Source organism: Candida orthopsilosis, assembly GCF_000315875.1.
Source record: "Candida orthopsilosis Co 90-125, chromosome 4 draft sequence".
Classification (NCBI taxonomy): Eukaryota; Fungi; Ascomycota; class Pichiomycetes; order Serinales; family Debaryomycetaceae; genus Lodderomyces; species Lodderomyces orthopsilosis.
Window position 1 is genome coordinate 1,357,828 of NC_018297.1, and position 23,342 is coordinate 1,381,169.

At 37.0% G+C, this 23,342-nt stretch overlaps 10 protein-coding genes across 10 annotated transcripts; 4 read left to right on the forward strand and 6 right to left on the reverse strand. All coding sequences in view use genetic code 12, as the record gives it.

The window, feature by feature from the left end:
* Positions 1-35: 35 nt before the first annotated feature.
* Positions 36-2,039, reverse strand: CORT_0D06560 (hypothetical protein; the record flags this gene model as incomplete). The annotated part of the gene is made up of 1 exon (XM_003869574.1): positions 36-2,039. The coding sequence occupies one exon, from the start codon at positions 2,037-2,039 to the stop codon at positions 36-38; it is 2,004 nt and encodes a 667-aa protein (XP_003869623.1).
* A 944-nt stretch (positions 2,040-2,983) lies between these two features.
* On the reverse strand, positions 2,984-3,895 carry CORT_0D06570 (Golgi membrane protein; the record flags this gene model as incomplete). Its single annotated transcript, XM_003869575.1, has 1 exon — positions 2,984-3,895. The coding sequence occupies one exon, from the start codon at positions 3,893-3,895 to the stop codon at positions 2,984-2,986; it is 912 nt and encodes a 303-aa protein (XP_003869624.1).
* A 557-nt stretch (positions 3,896-4,452) lies between these two features.
* On the forward strand, positions 4,453-6,507 carry CORT_0D06580 (Dia2 protein; the record flags this gene model as incomplete). Its single annotated transcript, XM_003869576.1, has 1 exon — positions 4,453-6,507. One exon carries the CDS (start codon positions 4,453-4,455, stop codon positions 6,505-6,507), a length of 2,055 nt encoding a protein of 684 aa, XP_003869625.1.
* Positions 6,508-6,767: 260 nt separating this feature from the next.
* CORT_0D06590 (Ppt1 serine/threonine phosphatase) lies at positions 6,768-8,369 on the forward strand (the record flags this gene model as incomplete). The annotated part of the gene is made up of 1 exon (XM_003869577.1): positions 6,768-8,369. The coding sequence occupies one exon, from the start codon at positions 6,768-6,770 to the stop codon at positions 8,367-8,369; it is 1,602 nt and encodes a 533-aa protein (XP_003869626.1).
* A 175-nt stretch (positions 8,370-8,544) lies between these two features.
* CORT_0D06600 (hypothetical protein) lies at positions 8,545-8,793 on the forward strand (the record flags this gene model as incomplete). Its single annotated transcript, XM_003869578.1, has 1 exon — positions 8,545-8,793. One exon carries the CDS (start codon positions 8,545-8,547, stop codon positions 8,791-8,793), a length of 249 nt encoding a protein of 82 aa, XP_003869627.1.
* A 305-nt stretch (positions 8,794-9,098) lies between these two features.
* CORT_0D06610 (hypothetical protein) lies at positions 9,099-11,441 on the forward strand (the record flags this gene model as incomplete). Its single annotated transcript, XM_003869579.1, has 1 exon — positions 9,099-11,441. The coding sequence occupies one exon, from the start codon at positions 9,099-9,101 to the stop codon at positions 11,439-11,441; it is 2,343 nt and encodes a 780-aa protein (XP_003869628.1).
* Positions 11,442-11,571: 130 nt separating this feature from the next.
* On the reverse strand, positions 11,572-14,049 carry CORT_0D06620 (Afg3 protein; the record flags this gene model as incomplete). Its single annotated transcript, XM_003869580.1, has 1 exon — positions 11,572-14,049. The coding sequence occupies one exon, from the start codon at positions 14,047-14,049 to the stop codon at positions 11,572-11,574; it is 2,478 nt and encodes an 825-aa protein (XP_003869629.1).
* A 408-nt stretch (positions 14,050-14,457) lies between these two features.
* Positions 14,458-16,911, reverse strand: CORT_0D06630 (hypothetical protein; the record flags this gene model as incomplete). The annotated part of the gene is made up of 1 exon (XM_003869581.1): positions 14,458-16,911. The coding sequence occupies one exon, from the start codon at positions 16,909-16,911 to the stop codon at positions 14,458-14,460; it is 2,454 nt and encodes an 817-aa protein (XP_003869630.1).
* Positions 16,912-18,325: 1,414 nt separating this feature from the next.
* Positions 18,326-19,627, reverse strand: CORT_0D06640 (Mnt1 Alpha-1,2-mannosyl transferase; the record flags this gene model as incomplete). The annotated part of the gene is made up of 1 exon (XM_003869582.1): positions 18,326-19,627. The coding sequence occupies one exon, from the start codon at positions 19,625-19,627 to the stop codon at positions 18,326-18,328; it is 1,302 nt and encodes a 433-aa protein (XP_003869631.1).
* A 1,655-nt stretch (positions 19,628-21,282) lies between these two features.
* On the reverse strand, positions 21,283-22,737 carry CORT_0D06650 (Mnt2 Alpha-1,2-mannosyl transferase; the record flags this gene model as incomplete). The annotated part of the gene is made up of 1 exon (XM_003869583.1): positions 21,283-22,737. One exon carries the CDS (start codon positions 22,735-22,737, stop codon positions 21,283-21,285), a length of 1,455 nt encoding a protein of 484 aa, XP_003869632.1.
* Positions 22,738-23,342: the final 605 nt, after the last annotated feature.

A 23,342-nucleotide genomic window follows, 5' to 3' on the forward strand; every position in this document is an offset into this window, starting at 1 on the left:
ATCGCATTATCAAATGAAAATTGGAAATATTTTGTCTAATCAATTATATTTAATTCGACATCTCCATATCCAAACCTGTCCTTGTTCTCCTCATACACACGTCTCAATTCATCAACATACAATTTATGATACTTATCCAACAATTTCTGAGGAATTTTCGTTTTAACTGAAGAACTCTTTTTTGTTGACAATTTCAAAAAATCCGTAAAAGAACTTGATCTCCGCATACCTGATGCTGATTCCTCACTACCCTTTCTTTCTTCTTTTTCTTCCTGTTGTTTCTCCTTTACTTCATCTTCAAATTCCTCGGGGTGTTGTGCACGATATTCTTGCAATACTCCGGCAGGAACATGAATTGGACGACCAAGAACAATATCTATGGGGTTCCGATAAGGTAATAAACCAAAATCATAAATGAATACCCCTCGTGCACTGAAAAATGGAATTGTAAATGCAAATGTTCTCTTCATCCATTGTTGGAATTTGTAGCCCAATGAACCTGGTTTAGGGATTGATATGTCATATACGTCAGCTTCACCAAAGGCAAATGTGGGGACGAGGTTGATATTGCCCAACTCTATTGCCAACTTGACGAATCCTTTACGATTGTTGAGAACTAATTTGATTTGTTTTTTAGGGGATGTATCTGGAGATTGTCCAGTATTCTGTTCCGTTGTGGGTTCCTGGGAATCACCCGTTTCTTCTGCGCCTTCTTCATTTTCATGACTCTTTTCTTTCGATTCCTCTTGCACATCTTCACTATCCTCCTCATGCTCTTCTTGTTCGCTACCTTTATATCCATATCCAACTCTTGCATTCTTTGCTACAGTTGTATTCAATAACGATTCCTTTGCGCCTCCGATAACTAGACAAACAGAATTATCTCCATTATTAATTAAACTTTTGATATTCTTTGCTGAAGCACTAGATAATCCCAAACTCATTAAATAATCACGATAAAACGGAACTGTGAATTGAGTAGTTAAAGTAAGGGCAAAAATTTGCCCAATTCCTGGAAACAATGGTTGGAATTTTGATGGATCATGGAAGAAAGGCTTTAACCATTTGTGAACTGGTTCATAGGGTTCATTTCGTAATGCATTTGTTCCAAAAAGCCCAACCGCTCCCATGGATATAACTCCATGGGGGTGGTAGCCAAAGATGTACCTGGGCCCGGTCAGAACTCGTTTGTATATAGCTGTTGGCGGTGATGATGATCTGCGAGAGCCGCTGCTGCCACTGCCATTTGATTTAACCAGAACGTTATCATCGCTTCGATTCAATCTCTTTTTCAATCCAATGAATTTGAAAATATTATCTAATACAGTAGTTGAATCCTCTGAAACCAAATCCAATTCATCATCATTATCCGAACTGGTCCCATTTTGTTCAACAAGAACTTTGGTAAAAGTTGGTTCCAATTCAACTGTTTTGTGAGCTCTAATAGGGAAGTAATTAACAAACCATTCCCAATTTATGAAATTTTTCATGGAATTTCGAACACGATAAGCAGCTTTACCATTTGTTGGAGTATGTAAATCAAATCCATACCACCAAATGAAATAAGGTAAGATAACAGTGAGCCAAACAACCCAACCTAATGAAATACAAATGAAGAATATAGTTATGAAAGCAGGAATACTAATACAAAGCCAAACAACTGCAAGTGTTTCAAGTCGATGTTTTAATGGAGTGTTTAATGGTGCAACATTTAAGTATGGCCCTTTTTTGTGCTTGTGTTTGCGACCACCACCCCTTCCAGACCTTCTTCTAGTGGATGACAGTGTTGTTGATTCTGTAGACAGGATCGATCCAGTGGATGTGGTTGATGAAGTGGTACTCATTTGTGAAGTAACTGAAGATGTTGAATCTTGTGTAGCAGATCTCTTCTTCTTTTGACGTAATTTGATGTCGTCAGTAGTACTATCAAATACAGATGATCCTGTGCTGGTAGTAGTGTCTTTTGATTCTGGTCTTGCATCATCCTGCACCTCCTTGTTGAGTGATGATGTATTATTATTGTCAATTGCTGTTGACATATTGTGGTGAGAGCTTTGTTTGTTTCTTTTTGGGGAGATGTGTGTGATGTAGTGTGTTGTTGTTATAATACTATCTTACGACTTAGTCTTACATGCAAGGGGCGTATAGTGTAGTGTAGTGATGTGTAACTGCGTGTGTATGTAATGTATGAATATGTATGGTTCGATATGCAGAATATGATATCAAACACCAGTAAACAGTCGGATTAACTCTATGTTTGGTATTCAATCTATTCTCTTTCAATTATAGCTGTTATAGTGGTTAATATAGACTGCTGTTGTCTATTGCTAAAAATGGTTATGGCGAGGGTTGAAAAGGGATAGAGTGAGGGAGGGAGAATTCGGCGAGAGATTTGAGGAGTGACAATCTCGACATTTTGTGTAACTTGGAGACAAAGCTACCACCCACTGTACACTAACTACAATAACTACACAACAGTTACTATAGATAGATACTGTCCTATAGTAGAAGCATGTCTAGTGATGCTAAGAGGTAAGAGAGAAATGTGTGTGTGAGTATAGCACACAATCGTTTTTGAATACTTGGAATATTTAAATCACCGAACAATAATGAGCAAAGAAATGGAAATAAGAGATACTCAGATATTATTATAATAAAGTTGTCCGCATCATACCTCTAACAGCGTCTGAAACTCAGATCATACGTTTTGGTAAATGTAAGTGTAGTCTTCCTCGGTATTTGAAAGGTGGTTCCTTAATGCCGAGGAATTTTTGTACCACATGGTAGCAAGGTACGGTGATTGCAAAACTGGCCATCTTTAACCAATTTCTTTTACCTCCTTGTGGGTGCCATACAGACATGTTTGAGTATCATTGTAGTATATTTGTCAAATTTAAATCAAAAATCAGTAAGTACTTGTCATTGTAAAAATCTGTATAGAGAAAGGCACCACGTCTTTTAACAAGATGTCTCCAAATGTCTTCTACTCTTTGATTAAACTAAGTAAAAGAGGAATCATTAGTCCTACTATTGCTACAAATATGTTCTTCTTCTTTGTCTGCCCATCAACAATTGTACTACCATCACTACCACTTGTTTCTCCTCCTCCGTTTGTACCATCTTCAAACAACCCATCTTCGAATTCATTAATCACATGAAAAACAACATATAAAAATGTACCTGATGAGAATAATAGTAGGATACCAGTAACGAATTGGATATTTGTATTGAAAAATCCAATGATCGTGAAAGTGATCCAAGTCAGTACTGGTGTCAGTAATGCAAATAATCCGAGATGAATCAAAAGCACTTTGTCTTCCAACCTTTCTTTACTCAATATTGTTCCAAGACTAAAAGCGGTGGGGATTTTGTGGATAATAAGGGCAATAACCATAACAAATTGTAGTGTCGAATCTTGATCAGCAAACGAAGAACCTAAAGAAATCCCATCCACCGCAGCATGAACTAGTAATCCGAGAGTAATTGAAGACTTTAACACGGATCCCACTGTAAATGCGATTCTTCCTTCATCAAATACAGATGACGTTGTCGAATTTGTATTTGTAGTTGCACTGTATGATATTCTGTCGTTGCCATTATGACCCACAAATTTTTCAATGGTAAACATTAGTACAAACCCGACTAGAATGGGTAAACCAACAGTAAATGAGGTCAATTTGTACATCCCTTCATTCAATATCTCTACCCCCTCGGGCAAAACTATTAGTAATGCTGTACCAACTAGCACCCCCACACTGAAGTTTGTCAAGTAGGTTAGGTTTGTACCTGATACGGTAAAAAATTTTAAGGGCGCTATGCTTGAAATGAACGTTGTTGCTGCCATCACTAATGTGACAGCAAACAATTCAACAAATTTAGATAATAGAATTGACATTTAATACTTAGTGGATTCAAGAGATCGAATTGATTGTTTTATTTGAGAGAATTGAAACTTTCAATGAAATGAGATATGCTACCACTTATCTTATACTGTAGTTGGCGACACGATAAAGAGAGTAGCTACATGACTAGATTAATAAGTTTGTGGTGCTAGACGACTAAATTAGGATTTGATTTCTTAATCCTAGTCAATTACGAGTTGATTAATTAATTGGATGAGGGTATAAAAAACGAAGTGTTTTTCCCACGTTGAATTATTTTCAAATACAGGTCAAATTTGACGGAGTATAGGTTGTTCCTTAGTCCATTCCAGTCTAGTGGCGGCATAGACGCCATTCAATACAGCGATAGCAGTACTCCATTACCGTTACTCACATCACCTGAAAGAAAACTGTGTAAAGTTAGAAGAGCTCGTTTTTTGACTTGACTTTTGATTTTTGATTTTTGATTTTTGATTTTTGATTTTTGATTTTTGATTTGTTTTGTTTTCACGTCTACTTTCTCCGTAGCTTTTTGTAAATAACAACTGCAAAGGGAGAAGGGAAACGGTAGATGGCTATCGATGAACAATTAACACGAGACAAAAGTAAACTAGCTGTACTTTATTTCAAATCAGGTGATTATGTCAAAGCATTAAGCATCTACGATAAAGTAATATCCGAAGTTAGACAACTTTCTGCCCAAGACATCAAATCAATACGGGTGCAATATGGATTGAAAGAGGTGCCTGATGTTGGTAGGCTTATACATCCTAAACTTACAACCTATCTTGATCAAAGAGCAGCTACTTTGGAGAAACTAGAGAAGTTCGGCTTGGCTTTGCGAGATTCTACAAAACTGATTGAATTAGATCCCACTGATTATAAAGGGTATTTGAGGATAGGGAAATTGCAAACGATTCAAGGGAATAAATTTGAAGCCTATAAAATGTATCAGAAGGGGATTTATGTTATTGATAGTTTGGTAAAGAAAGGTCTACATACTATCAATGCACAGTTGTATGAGAAATTGAAAAGTCAATATAGGATGTTGAATCAAGAGTTGAAAGCAGAAAGAAAAATACCAGAGAGTCAAGGCTTAAGTGTCAGTAGAAGTGGGTCGCAAATTAAGTCTCAGAGCTCTTTAAAGAAAAGAAAAATAGCTAAGGGCGTTGATCCGATAAAGTATCTTCCCTTAGAATGCATAAATCTAGTATTTCAACAATTATCCTCAAAAACTATCTATAAGTGCCTACTAGTCTCAAAATTATGGTACAGCATATTGGTCCAACTAAGTTTATTTCAATTTGACTGTAAACCCACCATCACAGTAGACGAATTCACTAAAGGAGTCAAATTCTTCAAAAAGATTGCATCATATACATATTCCAAGCAAATTAAAAAACTCAAGATTAATCAAGTATACAATAAGAAACTACCTCACGTATTGTCTGCCCTAATCAAAGAACCACAATTCCCACTACAGTCGTTGGAAGTAATGGATCCAACAATGAATTTACAACTCATGTATGCCATGTTGGCTAAGTATTCATGGAAATTGAGTAATTTTCGACATTTACAATCATTGTCACTTGGTATCAATTGTAGTATAAAGTATCCTCAATTGCTATTGAATATGTTTCTTCAATTGAAACATTTGAAAATATCCATCTTGATCGCCGACAAAAGTACAATGAGCATGGTGCCATTACAAGACAAAGTGTTTAAAAAATTTAAACAAATGAAGCTCGATTCATATAGTTTGGAAACTTTATTTTTGGTCAATCATGTTAAACTACTAGCTAATGAAACAATGAGTGTATCGGCAACTACATATAATCCATTCCCAGTTTTGCTCGAATACAACTTCCCCAACTTGACTGAATTGACCATGTGCTCATTCAATTTTAATAATCATTTACCGACATTTGGTGATTTCGTAAGTCAACATCATAATATTACTAAACTTTATCTTGAAAATAACTCCGGATTGAATTTACTCATCTTGTTCCAAATTCTACTAAATTATAGACCAAGTTTTAAATTGAGCCATTTTACATTTAGAGAATATGGAGTATGGTCAACCATGTCATTACAAGAGATTCATTTCCCCTTGATTACACAATTTTCCCGGTTGGAGCTGCTAGATTTATACAAGACTTGTGTTTCAGTGACTGGATTGGAGAAGCTTCTAGCTAGATGTGGTAAATCACTCAAGCATCTCAATATAGGATGTCCCACTTATTTATCGTTCCATATCCCTGGTAGGAAACAACTTGAACTCAACAGAATCGTGGCTTTGTGTCCTGATTTGCTGCAACTATGGTTACCAGATATGAATATCGATACTGTATCAATGATGAATATAACAAAACAAATACAATCGATGGGCTCGCGGGCCATTAATTTGCAACATTTGGATCTCGGTTTTAATCAGTTCGATGGTGTTGATTTAATGCGATTGCTTAGTACAGGCTTACTATTAGAGACTTTGGATTTAAATGGGTTGAGTATTTCGGAAGATACGTTACTTTATGTCAAACGAAAGGGTTTTGTTCAAAATATCTTGTTTGATAAAAGAAGGACAAAATGGAAAGTATATGGAGTAAATACTTGGGTGCAACAGTAGTGGCACATACAAAAGGTATTTACTAGGTACCAGACTATATAGAATTCAGTTATAGAGGAGTTAACTTGATCCAGGTAAGATTATCTCTTAAGGTTTGGATGCAAATCAAACTCTTTCCACGCCGCACTAATTACTACTTTTGGAACCATGTTTTCACACGACGACATTGAAAAAAAAAAAAGTTTCCCCATTTGGTCATAGATAGGCTCAAAGGAAGATCAAAAGAAAACAAAGAGCTATCATCGTTTCCACAGTGATAAATGACACAGGGTAAAGAAGAGGCCATCAAGGTCAAGGATGAAGGGAACCAGTACTTGAAAGAACACAAGTTTGAAGAAGCCATCAAACTGTACACCAAAGCCATTGAACTTGATCCAACCAATGCAGTATTCTACTCTAATAGAGCTCAAGTTCACATCAAGATGGAAAACTATGGATTAGCCATCCAAGACTGCGATTCAGCCCTTGCTGTCAACCCCAATTTTCTTAAAGCTTACTACAGGAAAGGTGTTGCCCAAATGGCCATCTTGCAACATAAAAAGGCTCAACAAAATTTTCAAATTATATTGAAGAGGTTACCTAATGATGCATTGACTTTGGAGAATTATAAACAGTGTACTAATTACTTAAAGAGACAAGCTTTTGAGAAGGCCATTGCTGGTGAAGATCAAGTATCTATTTTAAATACTATTGATTATGAAGGTGTTCAAGTGGAGAAATCTTGGGAGGGTCCTGAATTGAAGATAACTGCCACCAAGGTCAAAGATGAGAATAAAAAGGAAAATGTTGTGGTGAATATTGAAGGGTTGGATCAGTCTTATCTCAAGTATATGATTAACTTGTTTAAAAAGGGTGGTAAGTTGCCTAAAAAGCATGTGTTTGCCATTATTTCCAAAGTTCATGAAATTCTCAAACAAGAACAAACCATGACTGAAGTCTCCATTAATCATTCCAAATTGAAAACTCCTGAAAACAAAGATGAAATTATCGGAGGACTGAAGTTGACTGTTGTTGGTGATACTCATGGACAATTTTATGATGTATTGAACTTATTCAAGAAATTTGGCTACGTTTCAAAAGATCACGTTTACTTATTCAATGGTGATTTTGTTGATCGTGGTTCATGGTCATGTGAAGTGGCATTATATCTATACGTATTGAAGATCCTTTACCCACATTCAATTTTCATCAATCGTGGTAATCATGAAACTAGCGATATGAACAAAACTTATGGATTCACCGATGAATGTGAAGCCAAATACTCGAAAAAGATTTTCGATGCGTTTACCGAATCATTTGGTGCATTACCTTTAGCAACTTTAATTAATCGAGAATATTTATGTATGCATGGAGGTTTATTCTCCAATGATAAAGTCACATTACAAGATATAAAATCATTGAATCGATTCCCCAAAAATGGATCAACCCAACCACCAAAGGAAGGTTTGGCCATGGAATTATTATGGACTGACCCACAAGAAGAAAGTGGAAGATCCCCGTCGAAACGTGGTATTGGAATGCAATTTGGTCCCGACATAACCGAAAGATTTTGTCTTTCAAACAAGGTACGAAAAGTGTTGCGATCACATGAAGTAAGAATGAGTGGTGTAGAAGAAGAACAAAAGGGGAGATTGATTACTGTGTTTAGTGCTCCTGATTATTGTGATTCCACTGGTAATTTAGGGGGTGTGGTACATTTTACTGAAAATGAGGCATATGATCCAGAAAAGGATGACGGTGAAGGATACAGAAAAGTGGATGATGATAATTGTCCTTGGACTTTGACTAAGGAGACATTTGAAGCTAGTCCGCATCCTGATATCAAACCAATGGCTTATTCTAAAGGTGGGTTTGGGTTTTAATATGTGTAGTAGCTTTGTAAATAAAATTTCAGACACTAGATATGATATAGATGAGCAGACAATTTGTAGACTCGGCTTACATATCATTCTGGAGTTGCTTTGGTAGCGATATGTCAAAATCAACTTGCTGAACGGAAATCACTTGATAGAAAACCAGTACTAATCAAAAGCCGATATGAAACCAAGTAACGCTACATTAAACAGCCCTGCCGCCAATGGTGCTGATGAAGATGAACCAGATGAATGGGATAAAAGAATAATTGATACCGGTTGTCATCAAGAGAATTTGAACTTGCAACTATGCCATGCTGATACTGGAGATTGGAGGAAATGCTTAAAGGAGATGCAAGCATTCAGAGCTTGTTGGGAGAAAAATAAGAATAATGAAAGGACGTCTACTGTCGATAATCCCGAAATGAAATAAGCGGCGAAGGGTGGGAAGAGAAGTGTTGATTGGGACATTGCGTGTATATAGCTTGAATATAGGCTGGGGAATCCCCTTCTTTTTATCTTGTAAATATAAGGGCATCACGGTGCTTTGATGTAGGTTGATAGACAGTTGCTAGTTCGTATAACCCTCATGATACCAATACATTCTAATATACATATTCAAGTATGTATATCTCTCGTAAGACGCGTCTAATACAATTACAAGCGGAAACAGATTTTTCCGAATTTGCGTTTTCGTTAAAAACCACGAGCTAATCCCAACTCCGACTGGTTTAAACTATGTCACCAATAGAACAAACAAGTAGTATACAAGCTACAAAAAAATCTAAGACTAGACCCCCTGTACCGTTCAAGCTAACTTTGTACCCACCTTCACTACGACCCAACCCGGATCACATCACTAAAGAAGAAGAGGTCCTGATTGAAATATCAACAGATGAAGAGCTAGATCAAGATGAAAAATACCCTGAAAATGCAACACGAGATATAGAGCAACTCATCGAAGAGTCCTCAGACAAGGAACTATTCCATGCTAAATTGAAGCGACTAGAGAAGGAAAGTTTACGCCGATTTGAGAATAAATGGACTGGTATAATTTCAAAGTACCTGAATATAAATGATGATCGGGAGAGTGATGAAATTGATTTGGTGACTGGAGAAATTGTCACTAATAATGGACATTTGAATCGACTTAGAAGTGGTGGTGCTGATGACAAAGGGACTAGACGACTAACAACTTTCAAATTGTGGAAACAACAAGCAGGTAATCAACAAGATGAAACTATGAGAAATAGACGACAGAAATTTGACCAGAGAGTAGCTAAACAACGAGAGAAGAGCATGAGACGTATGAGGATCTCATCGCCCCTGAAGGCAGGCAATCGGATTTCTTTAACAAGTGGAGATTCATTACGAAATGTATCACCAACTAAAGGACAAGTACCTGCTGGAGTTGAAACAGATGAATCGCCTACCAAGAAGCGCAAAATATTTGTTCAACAGGACACTGAGTCATCAACTTCAGAATATAGTGAGACTGAAGCTGACACGTCTAGTGATTACTCGGTTGATGATGGAAGTGAAGCTGACAATACTGTCGAAGAAGATGCACTGTATGAGCAAAGTAGTGATGACGAGGAAAGAGATATAGAAGAGGGAAGTGTACACGACTCGAATGCAAATAATGGAAAGATACATCAAAAGGGACTGCTGAACGGAAAATATTTCAAGCAATTCGGTTCATCTATATTAAACGGACCAAGGTTGGTATTAGATGAGGGTCCTCTTTCTCGATCCACACTAGAACTTGAATTACTGTCAGAGAATGAAAGGGCAAGTCTGCCAACCAAAACAAGATCTAAAGTTGAATTTGGCTTGATCCCAATGAAGCCCAAGAAATTGCCGCTGAAATTGACGAAACATCGACAAGTGAGTACAGAGAATTTAAGTGGTGATGACAATTCCATCCAAAACATTAGTCATTTGTTTTTGGAACACTCACTGCCAAAGCCAATCAAGGTTTATAATTGGCATCTTCTGGATCAAACCAAAATTGATCCTTCGTCATTTCTTGATGAATCACTGCCAATGAACTCCCCACAAAAAGCCAGTAACTCAAAGCTCACTGAAAAGAATGGGCATTCTCTGCTGTGTCCATCCGAAACACCACCACTTAGTCCATCACCAAGTAGTGCATCTTGTGAATCATTTGAAGAACAAATCAGTATTGTCGAAGAGCCTTATTACTTCTTAGGCGATATTCTGCATACTGTGTCCTTACTGACGCTCAAGATATTCAATTGTTGTGTTATCAATTGCTCATTTTGTACAATGAATAGAAAGATGTATTCATCACATCTTATCAAACATCATTCAGATTTACTTTACAAATTGGGGTATCCTGTGGACTCAATGGGCTCTGGTTCTAGGCGTCGCTCTTTTACAAAGTTTAAAGAAATAAAGAATCAAATTACACACTTGGATAAAAAAACTTTGCTTCGTGAGTTCCCCTTGCGTTTTAATATCCCAGTCTCAACTTGTGTTCATAAATGTGATAAATTCATCAATGGATCCAAATGTCAAATGTTTTACTTACATGCTGAAGATTTAACCAAACATAAACAAAGTGGGAAATGTAGCTTTCAAACTCAGATTATCTTTTGTCCCATTTTGGGGTGTGGGTATATGACTGATGGTGGATACAAGGAATGGCGAAATCATTTGATCGATGCTGGCCATTGTGAAATTGGCATTGAACAAAACAAGAGGGAAAGTGACAAAGTAGGTGATGTTTCACATGATGGAGAATCAGCTATGGACGATGTCGATGGTAGTCCTAGTGATGATAGTCAAATTATTGGAGTGAGATCACTGAGTTGCTACCAGGATGGGCCAAATAGTATGATCAACGATGATACTCAAAACTCGGTTTCAGTAACTAGGAAACCGAGTAGTGAACCACCATCACAATCCATTCATCACGATTCCTCCAAACACAACCTTTTACTAAACAATCTCAAGGCAATGACTTCTCTCGCTAAACAAGATAGATTTTCTACAAGATTATCGATTCAAGACCAGGTTGAGTCTGATTATGAATCAATTGATAAATTATTCAAATAAAATGTCACGCTTCTACCAATTTAATAAAAGCAAGTTGTAGTTTATACTTTATATACAAGACTATACAAAAAAGTCATTCATCATCAAAAATCTCTAGATCTAGAATACTATACTCCACTCTAGGTGACATCTATGCCGGTGCTGCCGGTGGCACATCATCAGAAGCTTTAGGTCTACCTTTGAATGCATCTTGACCTTGAATATACTTATCAAATGCATCATTTCTTTCCAAAAATGGTCTCTTGCCACAAATTCTAATCATATCTTCTCTTGTCAAAACCTCCTTTTTGAATAATTCTTCAGCTACTTGATCTACTAAATCAATTTTCTCTTTTAACAATTTATGACAAGCAACATAAGCTTCATCAATCAAACGTTTAACTTCTTGATCAATTACTCTAGCTGTTTCTTCGGAATAATTGTTATGTACTTTAAACCCACTACCATTATCACCGGTATCGTAACATATTTGACCCAATTTATCCGACATTCCCAAGTTCAAAATCATTTGCTGTGCCATTTGAGTGATTTTCTTGAAGTCGTCAGAAGCACCACTCGTGACAGTATCGAAATGTAATTCCTCACTGACTCTTCCACCAAGGGTCATAATCATCCTATGTTTGAATTGTTCTTCTGATGTCAAATATTGATCTTTTGGTAAATACTGAGCGTATCCTAAAGCACCTTGTCCACGTGGGATGATCGATACTTTAACTAATGGATCAGCATATTCCAAAAACCATCCACAAATAGCATGGCCTGCTTCATGATAAGCAACAGTCTTCTTTTCTTCAGGGGCAAGAATTCTTGATTTCTTTTCCAATCCAGCAACAACACGTTCAATAGCTTGTTCAAAATGGTGAACATCAACAGCCGATGCATTTTCTCTAGCGGCAATCAATGCACCTTCGTTTGCACAATTGGCAATATCAGCACCCGCAAAACCTGGTGTCAAAGCGGCCAATCTACCAGCTAATTGTTCAATGGCATTGTTTTTCAATTGTTGGAATTTGGCAAAATCAACATCCTTTTGTTTAATATCGATATCCTCAACTGCTTGCAATTTCAATTTGTTCAAATGCACTTTGAATATCTCTTTTCTACCTTCAACATCAGGGACATCAATGGAAATGTGTCTATCAAATCTACCTGGTCTCAATAATGCTTTATCCAAAATATCAGGACGATTAGTACCAGCCAAGACAACCACATGATCAGTAGTATCAAATCCATCCATTTCAACCAACAATTGGTTCAAGGTGTTTTCACGCTCGTCATTTCCGCCCATACGACCATTACCTCTTTCTTTACCGATGGCATCAATTTCATCAACAAAAATGATTGCTGGAGCCATATCTCTTGCTGTCTTGAACAAATCACGTACACGAGATGCACCAACACCAACAAACATTTCAACGAATTCTGAACCGGAAACACTAAGGAATGGTACACCAGCTTCACCGGCAGTGGCTTTAGCTAACAAGGTCTTACCTGTACCCGGAGGTCCCGATAAGATTGCACCACGAGGAATTTTGGCACCCAATTTTTCATACTTCTTAGGGTCCTGCAAGAACTTGACAAATTCCATGATTTCTTCCTTTGATTCATCACACCCAGCAACATCCTTGAACTTTATCTTAACATCGGTTTCTTGGTTGAATAACTTGGCTTTTGATTTACCAATTTTGAATAATCCCCCTGGACCTCCAGCACCTCCAGCGCCGCCAGAGCCACCGGCCCCAGGCATACGTCTCATTGTTAAGTAGTACAACCCACCAATTAACAACACAGTTGGCAAGATAGGCAAAATATAACTCATCCAGGATCCCTTTTCTTCATAAACAATTGGTATTCTTTCACTCATTGGGATATCTAACCTGTCTTGAACTCTGTTAAGCTCATCTTCAAAGTATTCTATTGAACCAATAGTAAACAGAACAGCTGGTGATCCATCGGGTTTGGTAAAAGTGGCACTACTTACAGCTCCAGGTATCAACAGAGCCTCAACAATATACTTGTTAATCACAGTCAACTTAGTGACCAAACCCTTTTCCAAATAATTTGTTATAAAACTTTGCATTGATAACTCTTGTTGCCCTTTCTCATCTTGCATTGTAGAAATTATATAAAGCCAAAGCAATAATGACGTAGTGGTGAGAAACATCACATTGGCAATTTGTTTCCATTCGATCTTGTAAATCTTGAAATCTTTTGGCTCTGCTCCTGGGTGCTTTTCCATGAATTTCTTTCTCAACTCTTCGCGTATTTGTTCCTCTTCTTCTTTATCTTTCGTCTTTTCCTTCGATTCTTCTTTCGACTCTTCATCCTTTGGCTTTGATTTCTTCTCCTCTGTCTCCTCCTTCTTTTGAGAATTTTTGTTCAATTTTGCCTCGTATTCTTTTCTAGTTTTCTCTAGGTCATCTTCATGTTTATCTTGTTGTTGCTTGTTGAAGTTGATCCACGATTGATGAAATGAGTGGCGAGGTATCGTTGAAAACAGTCGTGGTATAATTGAACGGGTAAACGCTTGACCCACAGGTTTTATTCTAGTAGATCGTGATATACACGATCTACTTAGAAGTCTGAGTGATATTGCACTGTTTAACATGTAATATAGTTTGCAACAGTGGCGTGCTTTCTACAATGAGCTTGAGATCGTTGCAAGGGCTCTCTTTTTTTTCAATTTGTCACCCACCCGCTTAAAAAGTCTTTTTTTCTTCCAATGTCGCACATTTACCAATGGAGGGATTTACGACAGTGGAGCCTTTGAAATCGGGAACGTTTGTGTAGCTCTTGGGTTCTTTGTAGGACTCATTGTCTACTGAGCCAGGGAGCTTGTATACTCCGAATGCTACACCGAGTACTGATTGTGCATTTCCAGAAAAAATTCAAAACACTTTTAATTAAAACTCTTTACATAAAAAACAAGCATATACAAACTAAAGCCACAAGAACCAAAAGGAAACCAAACGAACTTTTCTAAAAAAACCCCACCTTAATCAGATACTTTTACTGTCTACCCTTGTTGACTTCTTGACTTGACAAATTCATCCCAACAAGTTTCGCAAATCTTCATAAATTTTTTCTTCTCGTAACGTAACCAATCTTGACTTCCCTCTTTCGATTTGTCTTGCTCTTCTTCTTTTATTGCATCGTCCTCTTCAACAGCAGCATCATCATTGGTACTGTTTACAGAAGCATCATTGTGTTTGTCATCAATGACTTCCTTCTCTTCTCTCCGTTTTGACAAGTTATCCCCCTCACCATTATTTAAAGCATCGCCGTCATTAGGTGAGCTCCATTTATCATTAGATTCCAATGGAGACGCTGAAAATGAGCCCGAATGCGAAGCAGAAGCAGCAGATGAAGAAGTAGACAATGCCTGTCTTTCGGCATCATAATCAACTTCACTGAATTGACCATCTATGTTTTGCTCTCCTTCTCCAGATTTATTCTTGCGTTCAAAAATCCTGAAATTGAATATATTTTCATTCATGAAATTAATACTACCAAATACTTCACTCTTCAGTCCTCCCCTCAATGGAGATGAATTGTATCCATTTGGCACAACAGAAGAGGCAGGAGGAGCCATGTTTGGCACCATCGTCATCATCATTGAACCATTAGCACTGGCATATTGTTGTTGTTGAAAACTAGGCACGTATTGAGGCATAACCATTCGACTCGAAGCATATTTTTGTTGCATTTCGTCAATCTCATCCTGTGATACTGGTGCTTTATCATCATCGACATCCTCAACAATGTCATCACTTGTTTTTGCATTTTCTTGATTTATTGATCCATTAACATTAACACGTTTGAAAAATTCAACTTGTGATGACAATGGTTGTGAGTGCAAGGGAGTAGATTTTTGAAAATTGTCATTAAAAACATCTGTTACGGCCCCTGGTCTTGAATTGCTCATACTAGCTCCACCAACAGTAGAAGTTCTATCTCTTTGTGATTGCGACAGTTGCATTTGCTGCTGGTACTGTCTTTGTTGGAAATTTAGCATTGTTGATGAAGGTGGTACAATAGGTAAATATCTCATGGAAAACTGTTGTGCGGTTGTACTAGGTGCTGGGACTAGTCGTACTCCACGAGGGAGCTGCTGTGGGTGCTGTGGCTGTTGCTGAGATGAAAAGGGACGTCCTTGTCTTACGGTGTACGCCATTGGTGGTGCATTATTATTATTCAATCTTGCTGTTCTTGGTGGTGGCAAATAGTGATATGGTTGTTGTTGTGGATTGTGTGACGAGGGATGCATCGAATGACGGTATGTTGAGGACAAAGTTGGCGGCACTGGATGTATATTGACTGGTCTAGAATACTTTCCAAATACACCGCCTCCTCTGTGTCTCAAATTAACGGTTGGTCGTGTTGGTGCTGATCGAATAGGGGCTGAATGTATAGATAATGGAGCAATATGCAGTTTGGGTTTTGACAGATTAGGGTTGTTGGCTGTATTTGATGATGTTCCTATATTTAATGGAGCAGGAACATTTTTCCTCTTCATTCTTCTATTTTTCAAACTTGAAAGTCTAGTAATGTCCGAATCATCTAGAGCGTAAACTGGTGATTTTGTAGTTGTTGGGGTAGTTGTTGGAGTAGTTGTATTTTCTTTGTTTTCCAGTCGTGAAAGTGATAATTGACCAGTTGCATCTGTAGTCTCACCAGTTAGTTTATTTGATTCCATAGGTGAAGTATTTTGACTCTTCGATGATGTGCTTGACAACTGTCCTTCAGACTCACCTGGGGCATCTTTGTCCGTTGATCTCAGGACTTGCTGTGCAACAATATCTTCATCGACATAAGTATCACCATTATCTTCAAACTTTTCTTGGTCAACATCCACCCCACGTCTACTAGCAATCAAGTACCTTTGTTGTTGCTGAATCCTCTGTGATAGCTTTATAGTTGATTTCATTTCATCGTCTAAAGCCGGTAGTCCAGGACTTACAATCCTTAATGCCAAATCTGCATTTCTATTAGGAACATTCAAATTTAGAGACATCGGTTTGTGACGTTTTGAAGCTTGCGAAATGGCACTGTTGCAACTATTGCTACCTGCAGTTGTTGTACTAGTAGCAGATTGACAACCTGTTGGTGGACTGGCATTCAAAGGGGATGTAGTTGATGCCTTGCGTTTATTGTTCTCTGATAGTGGTGGGGGAGAGGGATGTAACAGAGTTTGAGGTCTTATTGGTAAATGCAGTTGTTGTTGCGCTTCCATAACAGGTGGTGACACCTTGCCGGAAATTACTTTATCATGAGACATCTGTGGTTCAGTATTTGGTCTGGATGATATAATTGATGAAATTAGTACCAGTCTAGAAGTCTCCAAGGATGGGATATTTGGGGTAGTTGATGCGGTGGTTGTAGTAGTTGGACTGGTAGTTGTAGAAGCAACAGCAGCAGCAGAAGTGTTTGTGGTAGTGGTATGAGTATGAGTATCAACTTGACTAAACATTATACCTATATAAATGGTGCAATAAATTTCCTCACAATAAAAAAAATTGAAATTTGGTGAAGACGCGAATTATGAATTAAAAGGTGTGGAGTGGGTGGAGTGTGTACCTTTTTTGGCTGACTCTTCTTAAGATTGTTTCTATTACGATACAGCCGTGAAGTAGAAAACTATGCTCAATGGTAACTAATCTCACTAACGTAGGAAGAAGGCAAGTTAAAATAAAAATAGGAATGACGTTTCTTGCAAAGTTTTGAAATCAAAAAGAAAGAATAAACAAAAGTGATGGAACTTTCTTAGCTCTTTCAATAAGTTGTGGCGATGGCAGTAGGGTGAATGGGTTGTAACTTAGGAATATAGGAACCAAAAAGTATAAAACCTTTAAAGTAAAAGCACCAATTACAATGAAAAGAATGTGAAAAAGGAAAACTTGAAACTTTTAAACTTTGAAACAATTTGCATATACGCTCAAATTGTATCGTTTTGAAGCGTTTGAGTATGGAGCAGTGATAGTAGAATAGTATTTGGATATAGTTGTAATCAAATTTGACTACCTTAGTTTGAATCAATTAGGTTTGGGAAGAAGAGGAAGAAACAGATGATGATGATAATGACGCTTTATGACTGTGGTGTGTATTGATATGTATTGTGATATGTTTTATATAACTGTTTTGGGTTTGTGTCATTCACAAACTTGTTTCAGATTGAAATCTTAAGATGTAACAAACAACAACAATAACAACAATAGTCACAAGTTACTACTACACACCAACTAAAGGTGTGAAAAAGTCAAGGGATGGTAGAGAGTATGTCTGTATATCAATGGACTACTTGCGTTAGAAAAATGGATATAACCTCTTTTTCTTTTTTGACAAAAACGATGAGCAAAGTAAACTTGAACCTTTGTGATTTACTTGTGACAACTTCTTCTTTGAGAATGGGGATCAAACTTTGAGTCGCATTACTCATGTACACATATATCTACTTTGAGTAAGTCCGAAACACATGACTATCAACAAAGTACTTTGACTTTTATTTTTGCAACTCTTGAGTAACATATAAAATTTGGAATTTTTGAAAGGAGTCACGTGCAAGGTACTTTCAAACCACATTACAAAGGTTTCAATACCAAAGAGCAGTTTAGAAGGGGATTCATAAGTATTTTGGATCAACTGCTAGTATACGTATATATACAAAAGTAAAAGCTCAAGGGAAAGTAGATGAAATATAATTGTTTCCTTCTTATGACACCCAGAAATACAAAGTACTCTTTCACCACTAGGTCTATAATAGATACTAAATAAATGTCAAATTCAAATCGAAGTGCCATATGCATATCACTCGATTTAATTTCGTCCAGGGTCGCCCTCCCCTAAAGTGTACCAACCGACTTGTCTCTCATGTCCTGTCTCTTTTTCTAAGCAGTAAATTGTTCCCAATTCTTTTGTCTTTTGAAATTATTAACAGTATAATATTTAGTAACACAAGAATACCCTCTCCAAGTAAAGTCCTTATTTGGATCACAGACACAATTACGTTCAGATCTAATTCTTGGATCGACAGGACAATTATTGAACGGAACATGGAAATATCCCACATCTTCAAAAAAATGAACTTTATCTCTAGGTAAAAACAATGCTGCTGCAATTGAATGTACTGGTGCATCTCCCCAACGCTCATAAAAGAACCCACCTGCTTTATCCAAATGTTCAAAATAAGCTCTGTATGCATCACTTCTCCAGAAATCTAAACGAGCAATTTCGAAATTTGACCAGAAATGACATCCGTTGTATGTTTTACCCTTATCGTCACTTAACCAATCCATCATATTATTTTCTGCCAAATATTGGGGATTTTTCTCAATAAATTCCTTTGTAGTATCCCACAAGGTTGGGATAGTTTCTTTATATTCAGGTAATGACACAGTAAAACTATAACTCTTGTCATTATCCTTCATCCATTTAAAAATATCATAATCAATATCACAAAAGATTTTAATATCAGGTTCAACTCTCCAATAATATTCATAATCTTTTAAAATATCTTGTCTCCAAAAAAACCCCGATTCAAATCGACACATGTGTCTATAGGATTCAGAATGGCCATAAATAATCTTTTTTTCTCTCATTTGTTCACGGACTAAAGCGGCTTTCTCTTGGTCGATCCAAGGCGGATAAGACCAGTGATCCTTGGGAATCAACCCAAACTTAGCTTCACCACTAACAGCCTGAGATACGGTTTGTTTAAACTCATCACTAAAGTCAACTTCATTAAGAAAAACCCAGTCGTAATGGTACTTTTTATTAAACCTATCCTCAACTTGTCTAATCGAATCCATTAATGACCATAAATCTCTATTACGAGCCAATGAAACAAATGTAGCTTTGATTTTATCCTTCTCGGGTGAGTAAGTGGCAGGATCAATGTTTTTTTGATCAATGTATTGTGGTGTTCCACCACTGCCAATGTGAGCCTTAGCTACTGGACCCAAGTTTTTGGGGGTATATGGAAGTTCAATATTCTGTTGAGATGATGATGCATCGCTAGAAGTACCCTTCTGCTGCAAAGAAGACGACTGCTTAGAATGTTGCTGTTGGGGCTGTTGGGGCTGTTGGGGTTGAAAGGATGTTCCCTTGGTAAGTATATACCCACATCCAATCAAGACCAAAGCAAAAATTGCAAATCTGATCAAACGGGCATTGGATCTAGTTGAAGACATGACTCTTGAGGAGGATCTATACGATTTCTGTCGTTCTGCCCAAACTAGCTTCTGTTAAATACAAATTGGCAGGATGTCCTTGTGAATATGAAGAACTGGAACTTTGGAAAAAGTAGGAGGTTGAAAGATGTATGTAATCCCTATCTTTCTTGGTTAATTTTAGTTTGTTTCGTTGGAATTTTTATATTGTTTGTAACCCTTGTTATGTATGTGGCTTTGTGGTGCGTAAGAAAAAGAAAAACAACTCAAAGTGAAATTTTAAATGTCGATCTTCCTCTGGAGACTTATACACACAAGGCGGCTGTTTCCTTATAGTAGGACAGCATTCATATGGCGTTTATTGCTAAGGGTCTACTACCAAGAGATACGCTTTATAGGTTATTTAGACACTTCATTTGAGCTGTGCCACTACACTATTGATCACCCTGCATTTTCTTCTATTCTACTTATTCTTCTTCGTCCTCGTCTTCTTCTTTCGCCTGATTTTGTTTTGTTTTGTTTTTTTCTTAGTATTCGACGTACGATATTTGTATTGTAGTATGCTTTTATTAGACTCTACATTTTGTACTTAACAAACACAAGGGTTTTTCTTGAGTAAACTGCACTAAATGATTGTTGTATTCTCATCAATAATCGATTAAGGTAATCTACGTGTCCTCTTCATATTTAAACCTCATTTGTTGTTTCGTAAATTTAAGCCTTGTTACAGTAACTTCTCTCTTTTTGAGTAAATAACGATATATGCGAGACAAGTCAATGAGGAACAAGGTATGTTTCGGTTAGGTAGTTGAAATATATAGTACGATAAGTATACAGAGACAGAGTGGGAATTAACTGTTTGAATACCCAAAAGTAAACACGTGGTATGAAAATTATGCCAGTGACTCTGCCAGTGACTCTGCCAGTGCTAGTGCTGGTGACAGTGTCGTGTCTGTTACGTCGCGTGTCTTCAATTTGAATGTTTTTGTGGCGTGTCAGTAAAAACAAATTACACAAAAGTTTTTCTGAAAAGGTAGTGTATAATTTCTCAAACTTTAATGCTTATGGTATAGAGGCTCAAGAAGAAGATCAATACGAAGGTGCATCTTTACACATAGACCCTCTTATGACTTTGAGTGAATAAACAATCGGATTAGAAGACATCAAAGGCCATAAGTGATAAGAAGAATGATCTTGAATAGACGAAAACGTAAGATTTAGGAAATTGAAACGACATCCCACTTCTTCTGTATGGTCTTTTTAGTCTGACCATATAAGAAAACTTAAGACTAAAGACTAAACTACAAACTCCCACAATTAACTCTTTAGTCAAGCGTATAGTTTTCTAGTTTACAAATTTACTTTAGTTTCATGAAATATCTCGAAAAAATCGGATCAGATTTCATTGTGCGTTTTAAACTTTTACGATGTCACTATTTACAACTAATCCATTCTGAGTCAAGGAGATGAGATAGAGACTGAGAGAGAGATGGAGATGGGGAAGAAAGAGAGGGAAACGACCTCTTATTTCCCATATTTCTAAAGTTGCGTCAATTGCTACAAAGTTAAACCCATATAACCCAATTTAACCTATTAAAACCGTCTATTCTATACATCACTCACTCCTAACTATAAACACATAAACACCTATCCCTCCGTTCAATCCTATATCATCTTTATTGGTACTGTTGCCATTCAGCAGGTTTAGTCAATCCCATCTTATCATAATATTTCTTACCACAAGAATATCCTCTAAACGTAAAATCTTTTTCTGGATCACAAGAGCATTTATGCTCATACCTAAATTGGGGATTCAATGGACATTGTCCGTATACATGATGTCTATATCCGACATCTTCAAAATAATGGATTTTGGATTTAGGTAAAAACAAAGCGGCAGCGATAGAATGTACTGGTGCGTCACCCCATCTTTCATAAAAGAACCCACCGGTGGAATCCAAGTAGTCGAAATAGGCGGAGTATGCTTCACTTCTCCAGAAATTCAAGTTGGCAATTTCAAAATTCGACCAGAAATGGCATAAATTGTAAGTTTTACCACCATCATCACTAATAAAATCAAGGAAATTGTCATTAGCTACATACTGGGGGTTCTTTTCAATAAAATCCTTAGTATGTTGCCACAACGTAGGAATAGTTTTCTCAAATTCATGAATTGAGATTGTAAACCCATAAACTTTCTCATTATCTTGCATATATTTAAACAAATCATAATTCAAATCACAATTAATTTCAATACCAGGTTCAACTCTCCAATACCATTCATATTCATCCAACAATGGATTTCTCCAAAAGAAACCAGACTCAAATCGACACATGTGTCTATATGATTCAGAATCTCCATATATGATCTTATCTTGTTTCATTTGTTTACGTGATGCAGCAGCTTTTTCCAAATCGATCCAATTAGGGTACGACCAATGCTCTTTGGGGATTTTACCATATTTGGTGGTTCCCGACACAATAGCTGTGGTTAAATCCTTAAATTCTTGAGTAAATTCTTCATCATTGAGGAAAACCCAATCGTAATTGTATTTACGATTGAAACGATCTTCAACTACTCGAATTGATTTAATTAAATCGTATAATTCCGAGTTTCTCGCAAGTGTAACAAACGTCGCACTTACTTTCTCGTTAGAAGAAGGAGGAGGAGCTTGTGTTAGTTGATCTTTTGGCTTATCTTGTTGGTTATCTGCTATGTTTTCTTTGGGCTTATCTTGAAGTGCAACCTGTCCCTTTTGATACTTGGCTGCCCATTCTTTAACTTCTTCCGCAGCTGCTTTCCTCTCTTCCTCACTAAGTGCATCCGCTGCATTTCCACCACCTTCTTTACCCAGTAACACTTCTTCTTGAAATTTTTGTATATCTTCTAAACTAGCTTTGGATTTTGGTGCTGGTTCATGTTTTAGTTCTTCAGGAACTTGGACCTTTTCAGTGGCTGCTTTATCACTACCTGCCTTCTGTTCTTGCTGTCTCAGTTGCTGTACTTCTTGATTGATATTTGTATACAGTGTAGCACCATGGGTAAGAGTATATACCACCAAAACTGTCAATACAACAGCCACGTATTTAAGGTATGGCAGTCTTGTACCAAATAGCGTCAAGCCTTTCATTGTATGTGCGTATGTATGTGTACAATTACGTAAGATAATGTGTGATAACGTGCAAAGACGACGGACCTGTCAATTGTGTGCTGCTTTCTGATATTGAAAGATTGGATATTTGCCTAACTTAGTGCAATGGCCAATGGATTTTGTTTTGGTTGCTTTAGTAAATAAAGATCTGGGTACCGTCTTCGTATCTTGGACCGACCTTAACTTCCCTATACCTAGAATCAGTGTAGTTAAAAGCTTTGGTTGTAATTTCCCTTGTGAAAAGTGATGAAAGAAAGAGTTAACTAGTCTACACCATTTGGTATTGAAAGGGGACTGTTGGATGAAGTTTTTTTTTTTATATAACCCATTGTTCAATTGTTCATGCAGTGTGTGTTATTGTCATTCTCAGTTGTGTTGTGTGTTGTATTTTTAGTTTTAGTTTTCGTTAGTTTTTGTGTTTGTACTCCTGAAGATATAAAATCTTCTTCACCTATAAGAGTGTGGGTATAAATGATACCTGAACACTATAACAGGTCTACAACAGATGATTACAATTTTAGTCAGCCGAACGCGAAAGGTTAGTTTACTTATTGTTTTGCTATGTAAACAATTTTCTGTATAAA